General features: G+C 33.7%; 1 protein-coding gene across 1 annotated transcript in view; it reads right to left on the reverse strand.

The window, feature by feature from the left end:
* Nucleotides 1-26,345, reverse strand: part of LOC145256279 (uncharacterized) — a 36,130-nt gene extending 9,785 nt beyond the window's left edge. Inside the window, exons 1-4 of the mRNA XM_080114963.1 lie at nt 26,320-26,345; nt 3,789-3,860; nt 2,346-2,417; nt 673-762 (exon numbers count right to left, since the gene is read on the reverse strand). Of these exons, the coding sequence (XP_079971089.1) occupies nt 673-762; nt 2,346-2,417; nt 3,789-3,818 (192 nt within the window). The 5' untranslated portion in view covers nt 3,819-3,860; nt 26,320-26,345. The remainder of the gene's footprint in view (nt 1-672; nt 763-2,345; nt 2,418-3,788; nt 3,861-26,319) is intronic.
* Between the last annotated feature and the right edge of the window lie 1,332 nt (nt 26,346-27,677).

Consider the following 27,677-nt stretch of genomic DNA (forward strand, 5'->3'; position numbering starts at 1 on the left):
AAGTGTAACGTGAACCGACATCTTACTGCACTACTCTCCAGATAGTATCCCTGTAGCTTATGTCTCTGATAGTAGCCCCCTACATCAAAGAGGCAATGCGCCTTGTTTGGAGTGAAAATGTAATTTTAAAGAAAGAAAGATTGATAAGCCCTTGATTTTCTCCTCGATGTTTTGAATCCATTTTGAGTTGCCTTTTCCCTCCGTATGTAGGTTGGTTCGTTTGACTTTGCTACTGCTAACCATTGTGTTGGGATTGCCCTTAAACACCATGGGGTAATAAGCATGGTTTCTCGGAGTTATTTTTATCCTAAGTGATCTTGTGTACTGGCTTCGAGGCCATTCTGGGGCGCTGTATTCTGTAGCACTGTAACAGAGAGCAACAGTTGTTGTTTGGGATCTGGATCACTAAATCTGTTGTTCTGGATCTGTATCACTGGACAAGCTCAGGACAACAGCTTGACTAGTGATCGAGATTGTCGACAAATCCACTAGCATTCCTGATGATAATTGAGATTTTCCAAATATTCTTGGTCTTTACCTTGACAAAGTTCGCTTTGCAGTGCACATCTACTACCTTCTGTGGGGTCGTTCTAATACAAGAATATACTTCTATCATTATAAAATTAGTCAACGTAAATAACATGACCAAAAATTGAAAAAAAATATCATTACCGCAGCATTTAATACGGTTATGGAAACCCCGAGTCCTGCTACGGAGAAAATGCAAGCCGACAATATAGCGGTCACCATATAAGCACACTTCTGAAAAAAGCAAGAAAAATAAACAAAGATTCATCAGTAATTAGGCAGTCACAAATATTTTTAGTTCAGAAATTTAAATCTATATTGAGGTAATATAATTAATATGAATGGAAGTTTCCCCGGTGGCTGTGTGTTTGTATGTCCAGGAAAATCTTGAAACATACAAAATAAACCCTTATTACGTTTATATTTTTCTGATTAATTTCTATTTATACAAGTTAGAAACGCATTTCATCCGAGGGGCTTGCAAAAAATGAGGCGTAGTGTGAGGAGAAATACAAACTCAAACAGAGAGAATATTTATACCGGTAATAATACAAAGAGCGGGTTGCAAAAATGAGTTGTGGTGTAAGGAGAAATACAAACTGAAATAGAGAGAAGGAGAGCTTTAAAATATAATCTCAAAAAGATAAGATACAAGTTAGAAAAGCATTTTATTCCGAGGCATGAAAATTGTTAAACAAAATGTTTTTACTATAGGCTTTAAAAATAAATGTATAAGATTCGATTTGAAATTTATTTATCTTCAAAGTGCACTTTTATTAATTTTACAAAGTAAGGTATAAACATTTAATTTAAATTGAATTAAAGAATTACCTTGGATTTATTTTATGTAATGTAGATTATGTTGTAATTTTAAAAAAAATCTTTGAAAATTTTATATCTATATCATTAATTGATGAAAGATAATGTTTTTAAATTGCAACAAATATACATTACATAAAATAAATCCAGGGTAATTTTTTTATTCAATTTAAATTAAATTTTTAAACCTTAAAAAATTTATAAAAGTGCACTTTGAAGATAAATAAATTTCAAATTGAATCTTGTACCTTTATTTTCCTTGAAATTTGACCCCTTAATCGTGAGATTTCTGTCCCAGAAACCAATAACATCGATTTTCCCAAATCTCAGTACCCTGTATATCAAATTTCGAGTCTGTAGACTAAAAAATGACAGAGTTATTGCGTAGGGAAATGTACACAGACACGCATACACACAGACACACACACAGACACGTTCACTTTTATATATATGTAGATATATAAATTCTTCATTTATTTATTGAAACTATTGTCCTTATCTTTTAGCTATTGTTTCAGGATGTTTTGGCCAACTATTCCTCTGGCCTTCGTCGGGTGGTTACTGCGACGTTATAGGAACGACAACAACTATGAAAAACAGTAATTGCTTAGGATGCTGTTAAGAGATTCGGAGTTTCTATCCAGTCCAGGTAACCACCTGACGAAGGCCGGAAAAATAGTTGGCCGAAAAGTCGTGAAACAACAATTAGAAGATGAAGATAATAGTCCGCAATAAATAAACGAATAAATAAATAATACTCGTCTCACTAAACATTCTAATTCATTAAATAATATATAAATTGGTGAGAGAGCAGGTGATTCAAGGGCAATATAGCAGGTATTAAAAGAAAACTCTACTATCTTGGTTTAGTTTTTACGGGAGAATACGATGGTATGGTCATCGTCAGTAAGTCTACCATTGATGAAAGAAAATTAAAGTTGGAGATAAGAGAAAAAAAAATCCATATATTTCAGTTTTAAATAATATTAAACACTTACAAGTTTTCGGATCTTTTCAGTTTCCAATGCTTCCCATTCGGCCAGGAAGCCAGAACGTCCATTCAATAATATCTGAAAATAAAAAAATGTTATTAACCATTAAAGTATTACACAGGAAATCTCTCCTTCCCTTTCTCTCTCTTTCTCTATATATATATATACTAGTATGGATACCCGGCGTTGCTCGGGTGTTTTGAGGTGTATGCTGAGCAAAAAAAAAAGGTCAATTTTTTTTAACTTTGACCTCTATTATGATCCCTTAAAATTTATAGGTTAGGGCTCAAATAAAGTTATTAAGTTAGATCTATGTTCAAGGAACCTATATCTAAAATTTCACGTGTTTAGACCCAAAATTGTAGGAACAGTTTGGTAGATTTCTCAAAGGTCAAATCGTTTAACTTTGACCCCTTAATCGTCAAACTTCTGGCCAAAAACCGATCACATCTCAGTACCCTGCATATCAAATTTCGAGTCTGTAGACTAAAATTGACAGAGTTATTGCGTAAGGAAATATATATATATATATATATATATATATATATATATATATATATATATATATATAGACTAGCATGGGTGCCCGGCGTTGCCCGGATGTTTTGAGGTGTATGCTGAGCAAAAAAAAGGTCACTTTTTTAAACTTTGATCCCTATTATGATCCATTAAAATTTATTGTCTAGGGCTCAAATCAAGTTTTTAAGTTAGATCCATGTCCAAGGAACCTATATCTAAAATTTCACGTGTTTAGACCCAAAATTGTAGGAGGAGTTTGATAGAGTTCTCAAAGGTCAAATCGTTTAACATTGACCCCTTAATCGTCAAATTTCTGTCCGAAAACCAATCACATCGATTTTCCCAAATCGCAGTACTCGGTATATCAAATTTAGAATCTGTAGGCTTAAAAGTTATTACGTAGGAAAATATACACAGACACACACACAGACACGTTCACTTTTTTTTATATATATAGATATGTTCACAGTTTTGGGCAATAATTCCAGCAAAGTTGTCGATTCTAAATTAAAAAAAAATTCAATATAAGAGTTTAATATTTATTTAGTTTAAACTATACAGACGATCAGAATAAATTTATTTTCCGAATGTACAATTTACAAAGTCCTTATTCCATGGAGTTTCAAAGAATGCTATTCTTGTTATTCTTCTCATCAGAGGACATAAAGAAATCAGTACATTTTATTTGAAGCAATGCTTGAATTTGCTAGTTAAGGCATTAAGTTAAACCGCAATTTATTGTAGTTATAAATTGCCAAATAAAAAATATATATATATGTGTGTGTGTGTGTGTGTGTGTGTGTGTGTGTTTGTGTGTGTGTGTGTGTGTGTGTGTGTGTGTCTACAGAAGGAGAGATACAGAGCAAAAGCGGGAGAAGCGGAATGTATGTCAATTTGCGTGATTTAATTTCTAAGAGTAGAAAAACTCACTGATCGCCGAATTTTCATATCTTTGTCCATTTGTATGCCTGTTTCGAGTCCTAGACTTCCAACCAATGAAATCTATAAACAGTAAAAAATTAATAGATATTATCATATATTACAAAGCATTATGGCAAACCGATTGTGTGGGGTATAAATATTTTATGAATATACGATGTACCTTCAATAAGTTCCAAGAGATTGTTAGTATGGGCATTTTTATTGATAGTACACACGTGAACTTATAATCGCCTTCGAAGTAATCTTCTCGAGCTGCAAGGCACTTATTGTACCGTTCCAACAACTTAGAAGGCCTCTTGGAAGTCTTCTTATGTGAGCGTGTCAATGACCCGCGTCATCTTCTCTTTCATCTCCTCCATTGTCATTGAACGACAGCCTCTAAAGATTTCCTTGAGCTTAGGGAATAATCAGAGGTCACAGGGAACAAGGTCTGGACTATGGAGATGGTGACGAACTGTCTTGCTGCTCATCTTAGTCAAATAGTGTACCATCTTAATTAAGAACCCTTGGGAGAAACTTTGCAATGATCCTCCTCATCAGCTAGTGAAAGATTTTGTGTATAGTTCCCACACTGACATCAACTGTGCACTTATTGCCTCTATTGACACACGATGGCCCTTATCCTTGAAATTCTTTATTTAGTCAAGCAACTCTCGTGTTCTGACTTCCTTACTCCTCCCACACCCCTTATCATACATCACAGACTCCGAGTCTTGCTTAAATCTCTTATGCAACTCAAAAACTGATGCCCGATTCATGCAAGATGGTCCAAAAGTAGTCTGCAACATTCGATACGTTTCTGTGGCATTTTTAAAAAGTTTAAAACAGAATTATATTATATATCGTTTTTTTCTACAGTGTCCTTGTGTCCAAATTGTATTTGCGCTATTCGCCAGCCGTGACAGTTACGATTTAGCAGACCTTTTCCGGGTGAAAACCGATTAAAAGGTTTTCCACATGTCTGAATATGCTACATAGCAAATTTCAAGGTTGAGAAATGTACTGTCACACTTTTATAGATATACTAGATAAATCAATTGAACTCAAGGGTTATTTAAAGGTTAGTACCTTATCAACATATAAAGTTATTTTGTTAGAAGCGCCATCTATATGTAAGTCCTGAAATGTATTGAATTATCTGTTGAAGTTTAGCGGATAGACCGAGACCGACAGACAAAATATATTATAGTGTCGCTTAGACGCATCTACCAAGTGAAAGAATTGGTTCCTGAATAATTTGAAACTTTGCATTGGAGATTATGGAGATTTGCATTGGACATTAAAACGTGAAATATTGCGAAAATTGTTCACTTACCCAAATGCCTACAATAAGTCCGCCCACAGAAACGGCAAGTGAGCATGGTCCTATTCAAAAGCTGTTAATTGCGTTGATAATACAAACACCACCAAGGACAACATGCAGGCACCCCGTCACTAACATAGCAATGTATGGGTAATTAGGGATCATTTTGTCTCGTTAGTAGTCCGCCCGCTGCTAGTGTGTGAGATGGAAAACAAAGCTACAAATAAATAAATAAATAAATAAAATAAAATAAGTCATGCCATTCATTTTATTATCGTTTATTATAGGATTACACTTAAACATATATTGAGACCTATATGGTCGAATGATAAATTCATTGCGCTTAAGAAAAGAACACTGCATTATTATTTAAAAACTTTAATTGAAAACAAAATCAATTAGAGTAACTTGATTTTGTAGTAGAGCCGTCATCTTTAATGTAGCCGCCTTCAGCCTCTACAACCGCTTTGATACAGGTCTTGAACTGGAAGCATGCCTTTTCCACAAGCGGCGAGAGCTCAGCGAATACTCGGCGGATTACAGTGCTCAGGAAGACTTTAGTGTTGTTGGAGGTCATGTTGGTGATGTTCTCAACATATGATCGAACGAAGTAATCCAACAGGTTTAGGTCGGGGGAGCAGGGGGTAGTAGAAGAGAAAGATAAAAGTTGTAGCACACGTTTTGAAGCCTGGGTTTCTTTAAACCTGTGGATCGACACCGAGTCCTGCTGCCAAACCAAGGGTTTGCCAGCAGCCAGTGGTGACCTGATTGCACTAGGCGATCACCACACTCTTCAGCACATCCAGGTACACTTTGGTGTTGACTTTCAAGCCGACTACAAAGATGTGAAGTGGCATTATGTTACCCTCAATTGAAACCGAAGGTCAAGATGCCCGTGAATAATCCGAATTTGCATCTTGAGGGTGCTAGCAATGGTCGTGCTGTAATATCTTGGATCGGCAGTGAGCATAAGTTGTACTGCGGTGCATCTCCGAGCTCGCTCGTTGAACATTGTGCTACTTTCAGACATGCTAGAAGGCTCCTATCGTTCTTGAGATTTGTACACATTTGGCGAACTAAAAAAAAAAAGAAAACCGGTTTTTATCAAACGGAAATGGAATCATGTCGTCTCATCTAAGATGAGAATGTTATCGTGCTACCTTGTATTTTAAGCTTGCAATGTTTATTTCAATATTGTATACATATAATTCAGAATTGACCGGTATATCTCCATAAATATAAGCAGTAAATAGAATTCGTTTTCTGTGCTTCAGTCTGATTATTGATGCGTTCAAAAGTGAAATGAACTTTGTTCATATTTACATAATTTTATATTTTATGTTTCTGAATGTTTGAGATGAGGATTGGGTATTCGTATTGTTTGGATTATTCGGACTTCTGGTCTTACCTTTATTCTCATTTTCACAACGTTATTATCACTATACGAAAACTCCAACTTCCAAGCTAACATAACTAGTAAAGAAAAGAAAAGAGGGAGTAGAGAAACTATGAAGAAAAAGTGTGTTTTTGGATTCTTCGGACGACTGTACTCATCTTTAGTGCCATTTTCACAAGGTTTCGCTCGATGACACCTCAGACCTTCTTCAGGTGTATCTTGTCGAATTCGGAAATCTTTCTGTCCAACTCGTGAATTTGAACGGAATTTTAAACGGAAACTTTTATTTACTTCACGCTGTAGCATGCTCTCGTTCCCCATCCATGACTGAATAAAGGTCCTAAATAATTAGCAATTGTATCTTTCAATAGCCACGGCCCTGGGGTTGACCTTATAGCTTCCTAGTGGAACTACAGTATTAATTCCTATTAACCACTATGTACAGAGCGGATACCATAATGCTTAGTACGATGCACCTGATAATAACAAAAGTTGATGCAAAATCTCCACCACATCAGCACAACAGTTTTCTAGAAAAAAGATGAAAAGACAGACAGACGAACAGACGAATAGATTAGTAGAAATATTATTTAGATATTTAAACGTTCATATAATTTCACGTTTAAGAAAGCTCATTCTTGCAGCCACGAATGTGGGTTCCCTCTACTCTGCTAGAAAATTACTCACACCAGAGAACATTTTATATCTTTACAACGCCACGCTACGCTCCCACGTCTTAGCTGGATCACCTACCACTAATCTCTCACTCTTTAACAGAGTCCAAATCTAAAATGTTCCGCATGTTCCTGATCTCTTTTCTAACAGCGCAATTTCGAAACCCAGTATCTTGGGTAGAAGTCCTTTCATAAAATGTGCTCTCGTTAACTCATTTCGCTTGTACTCTATTTGAGTGTATATACTCTTGACTTATGAGACAAGCAGAAAAAACCCCGCTTTTTCTTATTGAGATCCTTAGATGCTAGGAAGTCTTCTGCTCGAATAGTTTCTTTTCTTGATTTGCTAGACTTTTAAATTTTCTCTGATTCCTGCTTCTCTGATTACTCATCGCTTGAAGTGTTCAAGGTCAGAGGAGAGAGAATTAGAGAGAACTTTGTCATTTACGGCCTTTGATGTGTTGCCATAGATGGTCGTGTCATAAGCATAGATGTCAACGAATGATTTAAGTATGTGTTTAGGGAGATCATTGATGTAGATCAGGAAGAGAGTTGGGCCCAGGGTGGACCCCTGGGGGACTCCAGCATTAATACTGTGGGCCCCTGATTTCTGCCTATCAACCACTACTCTTATGAACCTATCAGAGAGAAATGATTTAATGATTGAGAAAACATTTCCAGTAATACCGTAGCTGGTAGTTTCTTTCCTTGATTTGCTAGACTTTTGAATTTTCTCTGATTTCTGCTTTTCTGATTACTCATCACTTGAAATTTAAATGCAATGTGAAGTAGCATCTCAATGCTTCTCCTCACATCCCCCTGTTATGCACGACCCAATACAGTAGTCCCTTACGTTGTAATTGACATTATGCCTTGTTTGAGGTGAAGACGAGGAGAAAAAGACGTACGCGGTTCCTTCAATAAATTTCAGACGTTTTCGTACGAGCTCGTTTATTTATAGTAGAAAAATGGTACTGATTTTATTGAAAGTAACATGAAAAACAATTCAAAAAACATTTTTCAACCAAACTAATATTGAAGAACATTATGATACAACAATTGCGATCAGAAGATCAGTTTGAAGCCTCGGCCGCCAGCACCGCCAGAAATTTGTCGACATTCAACCATGTATCATCGTGGTAAATTCCTGTGCCTGATAGTGTTAGAAATTCCAGAATTAACAGGGGCCTTTCAAGTCGGTTAAAAGATCAGGTGCAAAGATGAAAGGTGAATTGCGGCAACGTTCTTCAACCTAGTTTTATTCCTCATTGTCAAATGGCGACAGGATGCTACGATCGTGGATGGCTTACTCTGCATGACGGAACGATGTACTGCTTTTGCTGTTGATTATTTGCCAAAGATTTCAAGGCTCCTGGAACGTTTCCATTCGTCACTGTTTTTGAAGTCTGGTGGAAGTTAAATCCACAAGTTAATGAGCATGAACAATTAAAGGATCACCTGTCGTGCTCGATCCAGTAGATATCTCACTGCTGATGCAATTCTCTATCTATATAAGAGCCAGGTACGTCCAAGGATGGAATACTGTTGCCACATATGGGCAGGGGCTGCGTGAAAGGACTTATCCTTCCTTGATAGGGTTCAAAATAGACTTCGTGGCATGGTGGGAGATGTCATTTTCTTTTCTCTGCAACCTCTATCTCACAGAAGAGATGTTGCGAGTTTGTCTCTGCTTTATCCTTATTTTCATGGAAAGTGTTCGACTGAACTTCAATCTATGGTCCGCCATCGCCAAACTTTCACAAGAAACACTCGTCTAGCTGAAAACACTATCAATAATTCCCCCCACTCTTTATTTGTGCCTAAACCTAAACATAGATTCCATGATCAAAGCTTCTTTCTTAGAACTGCACGCCTGTGGAAGTGTCTTCCGTTTTCCTGCTTTCCAGCTGTCTATAATATGGTTGTCTTCAAGTCCAACGTGAACAAGTTTCTGATGAACCGTTCCACTTAAGTTAACAAATTTAGCGAACTTCCATTACTATCGATTACTATCTTGTCCTTTTGACTACTGTACACTCTTTAACCTTTATCCTTGAGTGGCCTCTCAGTCTTGATAAGCGGTTATGCCTATGTAAAAAAAAAAAACGCTGGCTTTAGGACTCCAGCTGCAAAATACCATCGATGCAGCGCAGATTTCCCTGATGAGGAAAGAGAATACGAAGTTCAAAGACATTCTGCACAGAGTTTCAGACGTTTTACTTACTTACACTTATTGGTAACTTATTGTTAAATTGTTATCTCACTACTATATAGTGTTAAAAGAACATGTTTTCAGCCTCCAGCAAAGCGTGGGCAGTCAGGTAATATGTTTATACATGCCGCCTGAAACACAGATCGAGTTTATTTATCTATTGGCAAAACGTGTGAATGCAAAATACTTTGTTATACTTTTTAGTAGCACACCAGACGTTTCACATACACAGATCAAATGTCAACACTAATAAGATATGTACATATCAGTGGTAGTGCAGTTAAAGCTCGGGAGTCATTCCTGTCATTTTTACATTTGAAAGATATAATAGCTACGTCATCCTCGAGAAATTAGAAAACGAATGGCTAGATATCAAGTTTTGTCGCGGTCAAGAGTACGAAAATGCTGCATGCATAGCCGGAATTCACAGTGGTGTGCAAAAAAAAAAAAACCCATCAAGGACATTAATCCAAGGGCCATTTTTTGTACCTTCTTTTAATCATTTTTGAACCTTTGTGGGAAACATTCGTTTTCTACTAATCCCTCTAGTGTTACATTTGTTGGAAGTCCTGAGGCGCTGTACACTTTTTTTGCTCTGTCGACCATCGCCGGGATGTATTAGTAAAGTTCGCAGGTCTTACAGTAAAGAGATTGTCCACAACTCGCTGGAGCGCACAAGTTGTTGCAGTGAAGCCGGTGATATAGAGGTTTGACCAGTTTGTGAAAGCTATTGAAGCTCTTTGTCATGTCAAGGAAAGCAATGAGACAAGAGGTGCTGTGAACGATTTGTTGCTAGTTATATGCGACATTTCATTGCTTTCTTGTTATTCCGGAGTGAAGTTTTACAAAAAGTAAACGTAGTTCAGAACTACATACAAACACCCTGGAACGTTTGCTACCAAACCAAGGACTCTCAAGGATTTTTGGAAAAGCAGCGTACAAATGTTGTTTCAAAGACATTCGCCTAAAAATTCCACGTTTAAGGTGATACCTAAAAGCAAGCGAAATAAACTATAAACTTGAAGGAAGCTAAGCACTGGACTGTACTGCAATTCCTACAGTTTATCATCAAGTGAGACTTGGTTGAGTCATTGCGATATCTTACGCGGGCTTTAAAAGTCCTTCTGACAATATGTATTTCTGTGGCATCACGTGAAAGGAGTTTCTTTAAAATTAACCTTATAAATAATTATCTCAATACAATCAACAATAAGCCAATCAAGACTGTTGGATCTGGGCATTCTATCAATTGAAAGCGAACTTACAAGATAAATAGATTTTGACAATTTCATTGCCAAAACAAGAAAAACAAGGAAACATTAATTCTCGGACGATAATATCGAAAGCATCTTTATTTGTGAATTGTATTTTAATGTTCTGAAAATGAACATTTGCTTTTAAAGATGAAAGTAGAATGGGGTGTCGCGTTTTATGTAATTTTACAAAGTTTCATACAAATATTTATTGGAAATTGTTCCCCGCTTTCTAACAATCTATTCTGTTTTTGTTTGTTTTTTTATATAAACACAACTACGAACCAGAATTAAACAAATGGAAGGAACGAATATTTTTTTTACAAACGCCCATTTCAAATTTGATATGATGAAACAAAACTGTAAAAATATCATAACAGTTTTTTCTCTACTTATACAGACTTTTACCGCGATTTTTTGGAATTTTCACGAGTGTTTCCGAGGAGATATCGGGAAGAATCGGGATATACCGATTTTGAAATGGGGTGACGACCAAAAACCCAAATAACGCAAAATAGTTGGTAATATATCTTAAAGAGAAAATAATAAAAACACATACTGATTATGTTAAACTTTGATTCTAACAAGAAAAACAAAACGAATAAAATGATTTAAACAAGATATAAAAAACAATGATTTATTGTTGTTTGGAAGCTATTGTTATTGTCTTATTTTCTGGGAGGGAATATTGTTATGATTTTGTTCTTGTAAATTATTTATTTTTTGCAGATGGTTAGTGGTCATGATAATGTTTTTTTTGTTTGTTTTGTTTTTATTTTTTAAATGTAGAGGGTAGGGTGGTTGCCAATTTTTTTTTTTTTTTTTTGCTGCACGAGCAGACGATAACTGGCTTGCTGAATCCACTGTGAAAAATTTCCCCCACTCTTTATCTGTGCCTAAATCAAAACGTGGATTCCATGAACAAAGCTTTTTTCTTAGAACTGTACCCTGTGCAACTCTGTTCCGTCTGCCTGCTTCCCACCTGACTACAGCTTGGATGTCTTCAAGTCCAACGTTAACAAATTCCTAATGAACCGCCCCCTTAAGTAAACACTTCATCACATCTCCACATTAACGTACTGTACTTGCAATAACCCTTATCCCTGAGTGGCTTCCGGGCCTTGATAAGTGGTGACCACGGTGTAAAAAAAAAAGGTAGAAAATAGGGCGTTGAGAAAGTGGAAAGGAGCTGACGGTAATATTGAGCTAAATGGTTCATTTTGCAGGCGAAATGATCTTTGAATTTCTGTCTCCACAAGAACTCTATTATGTAGCTTTCTCATAGTTCCCTATTGGTCCCACATTAGATTTGGGTTCTTTGCTTTGGTTTCCTCCACATTTTCTCGACGTGGTTCGTTGTCGTGTGTCAATTTTTTAAAGTGTGAACTTTGAAAGAAAGATAATTGGATTTAAAAAAAACGCGGTAACAAAACTGCATGAGTAGTATTTTTCTTTCTAGTGTAGATTTAAATATATGACGAAAAGACGGTTAATATACAGTTTCTTTTTTTCTATCAATGTATTATTATCATCACTTGATCTTCTATTTTATTCTTTTTTATTCGCTTCGTTTTTTTGAGTTGAAATTAAAAAAAAACTGGTCGGCTGTTACGTGTCTTTTTTTAAAAACATCTTTTCCGATTTTATGCACTGATTATTCCTTTTATTTTTATCTTTCGGCGTTTCAATTCTACTGCGTTTCTAACGCCGCTTTTCTTCCTCATAACGACAATGAATTAATTTATCTAGTAATCAATTTAGCAAGTGACTCGTCATAGTATACACTTATGTTGTTCTTCCTAAAAAGGTGTCCATGCCCTGTTTTCATACTAGTAAATAAGTTGTTGTTATTATTATTATTATTATTATTATTATTATTATCATTATTATTATTATTGTTGTTGTTGTTGTTGTCGTCGTCGTCGTCGTCGTCGTTATATTATTAACAATTGCATTTTAAAAGATATTTGGATTTGAACTGATTGTTTTATCGTATATCATTTTGTCTTTGATTATACGTGTGGGCAGTAATTTCCCGGTAAAGAAGTAAATAGAGCATGTATAAAATTTAAATGATTGCTAATTATTCAGCATAGGGTGAAGTGGAAATCAGATGTGTAACATGCGAGAGGACTAACCCGGGTGACGTTTATTTTAGCAACGCTACTTTGATTAAAACATATCTGAGAGTACATCTTTCAAATTGCTTGGCCTAACGTTCACAGGAAACATGAGTTGGAACAATTACATTGAGAGCGTTGCCAGGGCCGCTGCGAAGAAGGTAGGCTCTCTCTCTACCGTGCTAGAAGGCTACTAACGCCCTAATATCCTGTACCTCTGTAGGCCACCATTCGCCCATGTATGGAGTATTGCTGTCACATTTGGGCTGGTGTATCTGCTGCTGGTCTCTCGCTCCCGGGCAAGGTTCAAAAGAGAGTCGCCAATCTGATAGGCCCTGAACTGGCATCTAAGCTTCAGCCTCTGTTCCATCGACGAAATGTTGCATCCCTCTGCCTGTTCTACAAGTATTTTAATGGTGAATGCTCTGGCGAACTGCAGACACTTGAGCCCCCACGACGTAGACACTCTCGACAAACCCGACAGGCAGCTAAATCCCACCCCCATACTGCTGCATCCCTCTGCCTTTTTTACAAGATTTAAATCATAACAATATCCCCTCCCAGAAAAAAAGACAACAACAACAGCTCCCAAACAACAATAAATTATTTTTTTTAATATCTTGTTTAAATTATTTTATTCGTTTCTTGTTAGAATCAAAGTTTAACATAACCAGTATGTGTTTTTATTATTTTCTGTTTAAGACATATTAGCAACTATTTTGCGTTATTTGATGTAAAAGATCTTTCTACTCCAGATATATATATAAAAGATCTTTCTACTCCAGTTGTTTCTTCCCCAGAACTACTAAACTCTGGAATTCCATTCCAGGTCCCTGCTTCCCCAACTGTACTGAAATGTTCAAGTGTAACGTGAACCGATATCTTGCTGCCCAAATCCCAACATAGTACCCCAGTAGTTGTTGCCCCTGATGGTAGCCCCCTACACCAAAGTGGCAATATGCTTTGTTTGGGGTGAAAATGTAATTAAAATATATATATATATATATATATATATATATATATATATATATATATATATATATGTTTTCATGTAAGAAGGTCAATCATAACGCATGGATAAACTCATTCAAACTATGAAATTGCATAAACTTTGCATCCGTGTTGAGATACAAAGTGTGGAGTATAAAAATAAAACAGTTATTAACCGTATTTTTTATTATCCACTCCTACTGTCAGTTGATTCGAACAGAATTTGTAGTTTTCCAACGCATTAAAATGTAAAACAAAATATTTTAAACAAAAAAGGTGACTTCAAAAAGAATATTTTCAGTTCGTAAAAAGAGAACAATACGCAATGTGTGTTTCAGTAATAAAACAGACACACCAAAATGACAAAAGTGTGTGTGTTTCATATGATTTAAACAGTTTTTAAATTGACAATATTTCTGGGAGGAGGGATAATGGTCATATCACAAAAAAGTTATTGCGGTTTTAAACTTTGCAATTCAGATAAATATATTTCGTCTTAAACAAAAAATTAACCGATTGAAATAAACACCATCAGAATCAAGACACTTTTGCCAACGCGAAACATGATGCCAGTTATGTAAAAGTATTGCATTCTGATGGCGATGATGTTTTTGATATCGCTTAGGTTTTTCAATCATTTCTCATGCAGAAAGTTGTGATGATGCTTGAGCAAGTGGTAGTCGGAAGGTGAGAGTTCTGGAGAGTATGGCCGATGAGGCAGTATCGGCTGTTGCGTGCAGTCGTCTGCACAAGTGGTCAAGAGGTGGAGAACATTGGAAATCTGGGGAAACTTGTTGTCACTCGGTCTCTAGCGAATACCCCAGGTTACTGTAAGTGAGCGATCACTGGTGATGTCCTGTGAGAAAAATACTAGTGAGTGAAATAATAATAATAATAATAATAATAATAATAATAATAATATTAATAATAATAATAATAATCATAATCATAATCATAATAATAATAATAATAATATCCCCTACTAACTTCACCACCACCCGGATTAAATATTTTAGATTTTTATTATATATTATTAGTTTTTAGCCAATGTCCACATTATGGTATGTCTTTTAGTAGTTATGTGAACTTCATTTCCGTATACATATATCCTGCACTGATATGAAAATGAAGACTACAGCGGAGTATAGGATTCCTAACCATGTAACTGATGAAAATACTCTACACATTTTGATGAAAAACATAGGGTTGAGAATGAACATAGAAGAACAGAAAACCAAAATTATAATATAATTTCAGTATTAAAAGAAACAGTTATTTTAATATTTGAACAAATAATCTTGTGGGGAAAATCCAGCTCCCCAATAAGGGGCACTCTGGATAGGAACAAAAACAAAAACTGTCCTAGTCATGGGATATTTTCCCTCCACCGAGGACTGAAAAGGTAGAATTGTGATCTTATTCCGAAGGCCCAGAATTGTTTGTGTTTTATGTTTCTTTAATTGTTTGTTCCCTAAATTCATAATTCAGTTTTATTAGTATTAGATGGTATATTGCTTTCAAATTACGTAATTTTACATAGATCATACGTATATTTTATATTTAATAAAGTTCAGTTTCATTATTAATCGAATTGGATTCCTTTCTTTTCTTTTTAAATATGTTTTATGCGCTTTTTAAAAATGTCGTCGTATAGTATTGACAGTAACATTTCGATAAATCTTACCTACATTGACTGCAGGCATTTTTCAGTTAACAAGCCTTCCGTATTTCGGTGGCCGTGGTCTTACTGTCTAAGTTTCTGATGCATTTCATCCATTTGTTGACACTGCTTCTTCACTGTAATGATTCCACCCGCATTCTAAAAACTATAATGGATGTGACTGATCGCAGACAACACTACAGTCAGCATTACCTTCTTTTGGTGCAACTCTGGCTTCGGGAAATGTTTAACTACGGAGCTGAGCGTCATCTTTTTGTTGTTCAATCCGTGAGGCACCCATTCATCAAGTTACTATTGTCTTTTAAATAATAAATAAATAAAGTGGATAGAAATCGTCGTATGAGTTCTGCGTGAATTGGCTTTAACTAAAGCTCTTAATTGATCACTGTCTACAACCGTTGTCCGACTACTAAGCTCACCATCTTCAAGACTCGTCGCCGCCACGAAATTTCTTAAACCACCATTGTATTGTGTATTCAGTAGTGGTTTCGTGGTAAAACGATTCGTTGATCTAATTGGTTGTTTCAGCAACTTTTCCGCCCATCTTGAATTGAAATAAGAAATTGTGCGAATTTGCTTTATTTTTCAATCTCGTATACAACGTTCTGAAAAGAAGACATAATTGTTTTAAAACGATTTTAATTCGACGATCTGTGAGAGTGAATAACGCTAATTAAAACGATATATAATGTAAATGTATTATCACAAAAACTGATTTGAAAATACATCATTTGAAATAAAACAATCAACCACCAGTAGGTATGGCTAAAGATACATTACCTGAAAGTACTTCCTTCAAACTTATCAGCTTCACATTCACAGGAAACAAGGGTTGGAACAGAGCCATTGAGAGCATTGCCACGCCGGCTGCGAAGAAGGTGGGCTCTCTGAACCGTGCAAGAAAGTTACTTACGCCTGAAAGTAACTTGTAACTCTACAAGGCGACCATTCGCCTATGTATGGAATATTGTTGTATCATTCGGTCTTGGGCATCTGCTACTATTCTCTCTCCTTGACAGGGTTCAAAAGAGAGTCGCCAACCTGATAGGTCCTAAACTGTCATCTAAGCTTCTGGCTCTGTCCCATCGATGAAATTTGCACCCCTCTGCCTTTTTTACAAGTATTTTAATGGTTTATGCTCCGATGAACTATAAGCCCTTCTACTTTCTCGACGTAAATACCCCCGACAAACCCGATAAGAAGCAAAGTCCTACCCCTATACAATAGAGATCCCTAGACGCAAGAAAGCCTTCTACTCTAATACAGGATGACCAAAAAAAAACGGGCCCCAACCCTAATTAGGCCCCATTTCTTTGTGTTTTGTCCGAATGAAATGAAACTTTGGTCATAACTAGTTTATTATATTCAAAACATCACATCAAAACACTAGGGTCTTTGGCCTTTTTTTTCTCCGTTAACTGTAAAATGCTCAGAAAAACAATTGAATGCCGTCTGTTTTTTGGGGTCACCCTGTATGTATATATATATATATTACAGATATATAGATGACATCTTTGTCATTTGGCCACACGGTGAAAAGACAATTGATGAACTTCTTCCAGCATATAAACAACTGCCATAATAATATAAAATTCACGATTGAACACTCAACCACACACATCACATTTTTAGACGTTCTGATTAATATTTCAAATAATCATATCACCACATCTCTACACACAAAACCGACCGATGGACACAATTACCTACATTTCGAAAGTTGCCACCCAATCACAACGAAAAGGTCAATCGTATGCAGTCAATGCCTGCGCATTAAAAGGATATGTACAGATCCATCCATTGAATGTCCTCTGTTGTTTTTTAGGGTCACTCTGTAGTTTCCTCCCCGGTTCCTACCTTCCTAACTGTACTAACATGCAGAAGTTCAAGTGTAATGTGAGAAGACATCTTGTCGCTGAACTCTTTACATGGTACCTTTTCAACTTATGTTCCTGAAAGTAGTGCCTACATCAAAGTGGCATTGTGCCTTGTTTGGAGTGAAAATGTAATTAAAAAAATTTTTTTTTTAACTTTCATGTCGTCGTAATATCACGTCGGCATATGTTATTGCTATTGTACATTAGATCAACAGGTTTTTTTGTTAAATAAAATTATCAGCCATCTATTTATTATGTTACGTAAGGTTTTTTGTTTATAACTCAAAATATAAATTTAAAAACAATATTGAACATATGTTTCGGATTTTTTCTGATAAAGATTCATAGATATTTATATTTTCATCGGTTCGACTATGGTTCTCATTCGGAGTTTTATCTGTAAAACGTTAACGCCGGTGTAATTCGTGCCAATATAACGAATCTGTACGCAATGAGCGATGGATCAACAGAGAAAGATGCTAAGTTGCAGTCTTCTAGAAAGAGAACAAGCAATCTCCGTGAATTATATTAAGTGTTTGTTTATAATTTTCTATAGATTTCCGGGCTCAATATGGAAATTCCCGAGTCCGTCAAGACATACTTGAAGATGATTGGAGTTTACAGCGGCAATACATTGTACAAAAAAGCCTTCAAGATGAGAGCACTAATCCGAATAATCCAAAATAACATAATTTTAACAGATATTTTTATGTAATAATTACTCATTAATTTACACTTTTTTACTTCTAAATCATAATTTCACCCTTGCCGATATCCACCACCGCTGATTGGTTGCGACGTAGACATTCTTGTATTTTTATATTCTAATCATCAACCATTAAACGAACAGTTCTACTCTCACAAAACATGGAACCATTTATTTACATATTCATTCGCTTCTATTTATTTTTTCTAGATTATCTACATTACCATTGCATTACAGGACTTTTTCTATGTTAAACAAAGTTATTCCGTGTGTCATTTTATTTATTCAGCCACAGAAATTCGAGATTAAACGTACATAAACCTCTGTCTTCTTTCCTCCACTTCCATCATTACGGGCTCCTCCCACTTTCTAACTCCCTCTCTCTTCCCTATCAATTGCTTTCTGCTAAGCTAATTCAGTTAGCCAATCGCTTAGCTGTTTTCTTCGCATTACTCTTACTACATCCACCCCTACCTCCCAAGACAGAGAGGGGGGAAAGACAGATAGATGCAACATGTCCTGTTTTTTGTGCGTACTTTAAGCACTGTCAGACGATTGCGAAGAATGGAGCGCATAATCCAGTGACGCCAGACTTGTGTAAACTATACGAAGTACAAAGCAAATTAAGTAATTAATGCTTTTTTTAAAAAAAACTTTTGTTTATCTTCTTCAAACTGCAATTAATAATTATGTTTGTTATAATTTTGTTAGGTTTTAAAATTTACACTGTTTACGGATTAATAATATTATGAACATTTTTGCATTAAATATGAAATATGGTTTTACTAAATATGTGAGATGTTCATGTGTTTAATTACCGGTTTCCATAATTATTGTGTAAAAAGAAGAGTCATGTTTATATTATAACTTAATATTAAAAAAAAAAATAACCACCATTAACAGTTTTAATTACAGGAATTTTTACGAAGGTTCTTTTTCTTGAAAGATCAACTAATATTCTATATTTATTAAAAAAAAAAAACAAGCCCTATTAAAAATTATAATATTAAATTTATATCATTTTTTTATTGCAAATTAAAGGTAAGTTTTTGTTTAATACGTGTATTGAAACTTTTGAAAAATAGATATTTTTTTAATTATTCATACTTTTATGTTTTGTAATAAATAGAAATTTCGATCAATTTAAATATATTGTGTTCAAATTTCGAAAAAATAAGGGGTTGGGATATGTGGGACAAACTTATTTTCCTTAATATATTTTACAGAAACTGCATTTTATATGTAATTTCATTCAAAAAATGGATCAGTATTGAAAATTTCACGAAAATCCGACGATTAGGTGATTTTTGCTAGATTTATTAAATACGGGCATGTTTTCACGTTTGGAATGCTTACTACATGGAAACGTAATTTTAAAGCGTTAATTATGGAAACAAGATTTTCGACTCGCATATTCATTATTTTCGTACGATAGAAAAAATTATGATAATTATTACTGGTTTATTTTGACCTTCGTTTAACTGGTACAAAATTTATATTGATACTATTAAATTATAATAAATTTACATCGTGTTACATATAGGTGTAATTCAGTGTTGAATTTTAGAGGTGTCTAGCGTATTTTAAACACGGATAATTAAATTTTATTGTTTTGTTTTAACGCAAGTACGTCACTAAGCTTAATAAACTGTTTTTGTATCATTTCCACCAAGTTTATTTTCATACAGGTACGTATATTTAAACTGCCTGCAACAAAATGCTCACACACTTATATGAAATTTCTCTTTTACAATGTTTCGTTCTACCATGAGGAGTTTGGGGTTGGGAAATAATAACAAAAACAACAACAGCCGTACTTTAATTTTTTTCGCGGGGGGGGGGGCTATCACCGGGCAAGGCCGGTTAACGGGTCCTGCTAGTTATAAAATAATTTACATAATTTTAGCACCTTTTTCATATAATATTTACTTATGTATATTGTAACTAGCTAGGTTACCCGGCGTTGCCCTTGTGTGGCGATGTTTTATGGTAAACGTATTGAGCAAAGGAGCCTTAAAAATCTTGGAAAAAAAATTGAGTAATCCCCTAAAAAATGAAAATAACAGCGAGTACCCGTGCGAAAGCAGGAAAATATAGTCAGACGGCAGGCTCAAACCTTTAAAGCTAAGAGGAAAGGCAAATAAAAAAATCGACCGTTTTAATCGCCGATACCACTGCGATAATCGACGTTGGCGACGTTCAGTATAAGGTTAGTCATTACAAGGCGTATGAACTTTGCAAAATGTCGACTAAAAAGTGACTCCCTCTTTGGAAAAAACGGCCCAGTTGAAGGTGAAAGAATTGTTTTTGGCAAACTTCTGGATATTTGTGGTCCGAGAGATTGAGCTTTCAAACGATACCAATTTTGTCAATGTTGGTTACGTGTGTCAAAAATTTTAGGGTGACATGCCAACATACATACACATACTAACAGACGTTTTGTTTACGTTCTACAAATATAATCTAAACTTAAAGTCAAAATGGAGTGTTTTATGAAAAACAAAATGGAAAAATGTAATTAAATTAAAAATAAAAACAATTTGGTACATAAGAATAAATGTTTTAGTCAAAATTGGCTGTCATACTCAAATATATTTTCTAGTAATCGGCTAAAACAAACAAACACATGGATGTGGTCTTTCTGTCGAAGCTCTGCTAGATAAAGTCAAGTATTACGGTTAAATGTGCTGTGATCCTCAAACCAATAGATTTTTTTTTAAAATAAATAAACCATTTAAAGTACCAGACGTTTTTATGCTGTTATAAAATATTTCTTTAAGTATATACTTCATCCTTTTTAAGGGGTGAGGTTAATACCTCAAATATTCACTCTTATTTTAGCACACATAATCGCCTTTAAAAAAAAAACAATAAACGGACAAAAAAGTCTCATAAAATTGATAAAAGTAAAATATTTTATTTTTAATAACTCTCTCTAGCGTTCTTCAAACTGTAAAATTCTCCAATGTTTTTTGTAATTTTTACATCAGCAGAGCATAGTAAGAATTTAAGACTAAAATTTGTTCTAATAATTGTTCAAGCAATCCATAATCTCTATCTCTACTTTGCGTGTGTATGTGTGTAAGTGTGTTTGTGTATGTGTGAGTTCCTTTCTAATAGGTTCCGAAACGGCTGAGCATGTCTTTTGCAAATTTCAAACAAAAGGTAATTTATTTGTCTGACAGTGTTCGTAGATATGTTTTGAACAGAAATTCCCCGATAAGTATCGAAAATCTAACAAATCTGATCTTAAAAAAGCTTATATTTCTTCTAGATAAAAAGAATAATTTTACTATAGGGGAATCGTTTACCTTACACCGGCCAAGGGAGATAATAAAATTTCAGCAAATCATTTCTAAAAAAAATATATATATATAACTTATTGGTAGAGCATTCGACTACGGATCGAATAATACTCTTTTGAAGCCCGTGTGTACTTCATTATTTTTTTAAATATTTTCTTATTAATGAGTTTAATTTACGATAAAAGAAGTACAATTTAAAATCGCTTCAAATCATTGTTATTTTTTTCCTGAATTTTTTAAAACTAAACATTCAACAGAAGTGGCTTTTTCAAGGCATGCATCAGCAAACCAAAATATGACCTGACCTAATATAAACACACACAGTCGGAATTTGATGAATGACATTATCATTATTAGTTTTTCGGTTTTTATTTATTGCGAAATAGTCCACCGAGCAAATTATAATTTTTTCGGGAAATCTATACTAATTTCTTCACTAATATTAACAATCAGCATAGATATCTCGTAAAAAATTTCTTATTGAGCCCTGAACAGTGAATCTTCTTTATGATCCACAGACTGACACTCAAACCCACGGTTCGAATTTCTTTGTAATGCAAAGCCAACCATCTTTTTCTTAGTAGAGAAAAACAAGCATATTTTCAACACCTGAGGAAGGTCGCAGGTTGCAGCGATCGGGACGTTGTGCTAATAACACCAAAGATGAGATTAATAGTCCGATCATAAGCATTAACATCTCAAAAAATTCAAACTTGAAGAAATCGTTATATATTTTGTATATTCATCTTAGTTTATTTTTTAATCAGTTCATACGCGTGTCACGTTAGCAGAAATGTAACGTCGCCAGATTTGAATGTTACAGTCTCGGTTTCGATTCTAGCTAATGGCACCTAAATACCTTATTTATCATTTGAAATCCCGACTCTATAATAATACAAGTTGAGGCGGACAAATGTAATTGATATTCCAAATAAGCAAGTTACTCTGCCCCACCCTGTATATAAGAAATCGGTATAACTTTAAATATAATATTTAAGCTGATATTACGTCAGGGAAAAGCCGAGCGGCTCTCCTCCCTCGCTAGTAAATATTAAAGTTATTATTGGCTTTTATTCTCAAATATATTTTATTGTTCATAGCTTCTACATTTCATTTTGACGTTAAAATCAACATGGGATGTGTTTTTTTCTTATTGCAAAACATGATGAAAAAATACTAATTTTTATACATAAAAAACACATATTAAAGTAATGATTGATGCCATTCTCTTTTTCTTACAAATCAACTAAATTCAAACAACCAATTCAACATACAAAACAAACGAATCGGTCTCTATTTCGATTGTTTTTATAAAGAAAGAAACTATACAAAAAAACTTTTAAAGAATAAAAACATTTTATGTTGCTATAAGATCTTCTTTTAATAATTACTTTATCCCTTTTATTTGTTTTGCACATGGAATTTCCTTTAGAAGAAAAAAAAAAGAATAAAAGAACAAAAAATCTTACCTTTAATTGTCGTGAAAAGTAAATTGTTTATTTTTTTAATAACTGTATCTCTCTTTAAACTGAAGAAGTCTCCAATGTTTATGTAATTTAAAATTTGCCTAAACATTGTAAGATTAATATTAAAGACTAGCAGGGGATGGGTGCCCGGCTTTGCCCGGGCGTAAAATACACTTAAATATTATATTGTAATTTGTGTAGATTAAGATTCCGTATATATAATTTTAGAGTCGTGATTTCGAATGTAAAAAAAAAACGTATTTAGGTGCTATCAGCTAGAATGGAAACCGAAAATATAGCAATCAAAGCTGGTGACGTTACCACTGTACCAACGTGATACACATTTGAACTGATTAATAATTAAAAGTTTACTACGATGAATGTACAAAATATATACCATTTTTTTTTTCAATTTTGACGCATTTATGACTCCTTAAAATTTTTTAACTTTTTAAGACCCATAAAAGAACGGTTCGCAAACAATACAATCATTTGAAGCCTCTGCCGCAGCTCTACGACTTTTGGTTTCGGGGGAGATATAGTGTAAAAATATGGAGACAGACAGACTAACCAACTGACAGACAGACAGACAGATAGATATATAGCCGTTTATATATTAAATGAAAACAGTTGTCCGAATAATCCAAAATAAGTAACATAGTTTTAACAGATGTGTTTCATATAATGTTATCTACTTCATATTGAAATTACAAATCGTCTTGTTTATATTAGAAAAAAAAGGTTATTTTAATATGAAAATCAAACTGAATGTTTTGTATTAAAAACAAAATGAAAAATAATATTAATGATTAGACAATAAAACAATTAGTTACATAATTTGTTAAGGTAATGATTGTTTATCCTTGCAAAAATATTTTCTAAACATCGACTAAAACCAAATAATCAAACAAACATGCGACGCGGACTCTATTCCAACAGATAAAGTATTATGGTTCAAATGTTTTGTAAAATAGAATTTTGCAAACATACGCACACACATGTATACACATGTATACACACACGCACACGTATATATATATATATATATATATATATATATATATATATATATATATATATATACAGGGTGTTTCAAAAGTCTTGGGAACATTACAAAGTTATTAAAAATCGTTATGTTCCCAAGACTTTTGAAACACCCTATATATATATATATATATATATATATATATATATATATATATATATATATATATATATATATATATATATATATATATATATATGTAAGTAAATTTTTGGTACAGCAGAATGGAAGGAGAAATTTCAGAGGAAACATAATTTAATTTAAATACCAAAAAAAAAAAAAAACAAGAAATGGGCAGGTGAAATTAAAATTTTCCCTAAGGCCTTATCGTCTGACCCTCTAAGAGGAAACGTCAGAATGATAGATTAAAAACTAAGAAAACGAATGAGGGAAGAGGGGAATTTTGGTTAGAGTTGGAAGAACAGTGGAGAAAAAAAAATCTCACTGTTCAGGTGGTTTTAAATCAATGAATATCTCCAACTGATGTCTAAGAATCTTTTGTCTACACAGGCTAGGTCGAGAGTTGTTAATAACTAACGCCTCAATGATATTGAGATGATAGTTCGACCTAGCACTGTATAAAACAGAAAACCACCCATCGGAATATTGATCGGCACACCTATTTATACTCAACAGGTGATCGCCAATGGCAGACTCATGAGCCTGGGAGTGCCCGGATGCTCTCGAAACCTGGTGTAGTCGAATATCCCGAGGGATATGTTGGGATATTCTCATTTCTAATCTTTGGGACGTTTTGCCAACGTAGTCAGCTCCACACTGACAAACGAATTTATAAACAACAGAGTTCTTTTGAATGGTTGGCAAAACATCTTTACGAAAAGAAGAGAAAAAGGTTCGAGTTGTGTAAACTACTCTAAGCATAGTAGCTGGAAAACATCGTTGAGTAGCAGAAGAAATCCTTTTAACAATATGAAGGCCATCAGGACCCAACCATGGTAATTTTAGATAAATGGGACAACGTGATGGACCAATATGTTTACCGCTATTAAATGTAGTAATTTTACGTTCAATAGTAGATTTTATTATATTAATGGGATATCCATTATTAAGAAAAATAGTTGTAATTTCACCAAGTTCCGTATCAAGACTGTTTGGTGAACAAATCATAAGTGCACGATGCGTAAGAGCGCTAATGAGGTTTATTTTTCTAGACTGAGGGGCAAAAGAAAACCAATTAAGATAGAGCCCTGTAAATGTAGGTTTTCTATAAACAGAGGTCTCAAACGTAGTACCAACTTTAGAAACACGAACGTCGAGGAATGGGAGAGAGCTACAGTCTTCAACCTCCATAGTAAATTGTAAAGATGGATGCAGGTTGCAAAGAAGACCAAGAAACTGTTTAGCTTCGCTCCGAGAGGGAAAGCATGCAAAAGTATCATCAACGTAGCGTGTGTAGAATGCTGGCTTAATAATTTTGGAAAATAATTCGTTTTCCAAAAATCCAACGAAAATGTTGGCTAACGAAGGACCAAGAGGGCTACCCATTGATATCCCATCAATTTGACGGTACATAATGTTGTTGAAACTAAAGGAGACTGATTTAGTAGCAAGTTCTATTAGTTCAACAAAAATTCGTTCAGGAAATTGTGGAGATTTTAAGGGGCCACGGTATAGATAGTCAGCACAAATACCAATGGTTTCATCCAAAGGTATATTAGTATAAAGACTATTAATGTCAAAGGAAGCCAAGAACTCGGTATTTTTAGATAAAGGTAATTTTTGTATCTGAGAAACGAATTGAAAAGAATCAGAGATACAATGGACCGAATAAAAAGAAAGCACAGGTTTAAGAAGGTCAACTAGCCATTTACCAAGTTCGTGTTGTGCAGAACCCAACATAGATAAAATGGGTCGCAAAGGAATGTTGGGTTTATTGACCTTGGGTAAACCGTACATTCTAGGCCTTTGAGAACCGATGGGTCGGATTCTATCATAAATCTCCTTAGAGATAAATCCGCTTTTATGAAGTTTAAGAAATCTTTTCTGGATTTTTATTTCCATACGAAAAGTATCATCATGGCATAAATCACCCAAACGGAGAAACTTACTTTTATCGTCCAAGATTTGTAACATTTTGGAGATATAATCCGTTTTGTTAAGTATATATATATATATATATATATATATATATATATATATATATATATATATATATAAGAAGGAAGTAATTCAATTATTTAGAGTAAACGCTAAGGAATTTTTCGTTCTTTTATTGGGCTTTATATATATATATACATATATATATATATATATATACATATATATATATATGTATATATATAAAAAACAATAAAAGAACGAAAAATTCCTTAGCGTTTACTCTAAATAATTGAATTACTTCCTTCTTTTAAGAGGTGACGTTAATAGTTCTACTTTTATATGTTTACTTTTTACACACATACACACTCCTTTTTAAGAAGAAAAAAAAAGCGCGTAATAAAAAAACAATAAATGAACAAGAAACGCTTACCTTTAAGTAAAGTTTTGTAAAAAAAATCAACGTGTAAAAATCTCAAATGTTTATATGATTTTGCTTTATTTGTTAAAAACAGGTTTGAAACCGGAACGTCAGACTTCGTGAATTTAAAGCGTTCTGATTGGTTGAATACACAATACCTTAATGTATTTTTTAATGTATTAACAGTTAGTATTGATGCATCACCATATAGCTATGCTTACAGTTGTGTTTGTGTTTTGTTTAAGACTATATATATATATATATATATATATATAGATACATACATACATATATACACACATATATATATGTGTATATATATATGTATGTATGTATCTATATATATGTATATATGTATATATATATATATATATATGTATGTATGCATATATATATGTATATATACATATATATAGATACATATATATATATATATATATATATATGTATATGAAGTTTAATAAGATACAAAGTGTCCGTGTATACATTTATATCTTTTAAAATATCTATATTGTTGTACTTTTGTTTCCGTTTTACAGAATATAAAGGTCAAATGCTATTCGAGGATCAGGTTTAGTTAGATAGAATGTGTCTTTGTATACATTGATATCTTCTTTTAAAATATCTATATTGTTCTACTTTTGTTTCCCGTTATGCACCATATAAAGGTCAAATGCTATTCGAGGATGAGGTTTATTAGATAGAAAGTGTCTGTGTATACATTGATATCTTCTTTTAAAAATATCTATATTGTTCTACATTTGTTTCCCGTTTTTATCAGACTGGCATAAAACCACGATTTCTTGCAATGCGGAGATAAATCCTTTTTCTTTACTTAAAAAAACAAACATGAAATAAATAGGTGAATTATACGTTATAGGTTTATTTTGATTATATAAAAATAGGTAAGAATATCAGTTGTTTGTGCTATTATCATTAACATTTTCTTAATAATTCTATTAATTTTTATTAATTAATTATTTAAGTAACTTACTGATATTCTTACCTATTTTTATATTATCAAAATAAACCTATAACGTATAATTCACCTATTTACCCTCGTATTTTCCCCTTCTTTCTTTCTTTCAACTATAACGTCCGACAATTCAAAAATTTATGAATAATAAATAAAAAACAAAGAAATATTTTTTTCAATATCTCCTTGCCCGGCGAATTTATATATATATATATATATATATATATATATATATATATATATATATATATATATATATATATATATATATGTATTTATGTATTTACGTATTTGTATGTGTGTGCGTATGTAGTACGTGTGTGTGTATTATTGTCTGTGTGCGTTTTATTTACTTATCATTTCCCTAATAACTTTATTAATTTATTATTTGATT

The sequence above is a fragment of the Euprymna scolopes genome, chromosome 32, assembly GCF_053919585.1.
Source record: "Euprymna scolopes isolate OS-2025 chromosome 32, ASM5391958v1, whole genome shotgun sequence".
Classification (NCBI taxonomy): Eukaryota; Metazoa; Mollusca; class Cephalopoda; order Sepiida; family Sepiolidae; genus Euprymna; species Euprymna scolopes.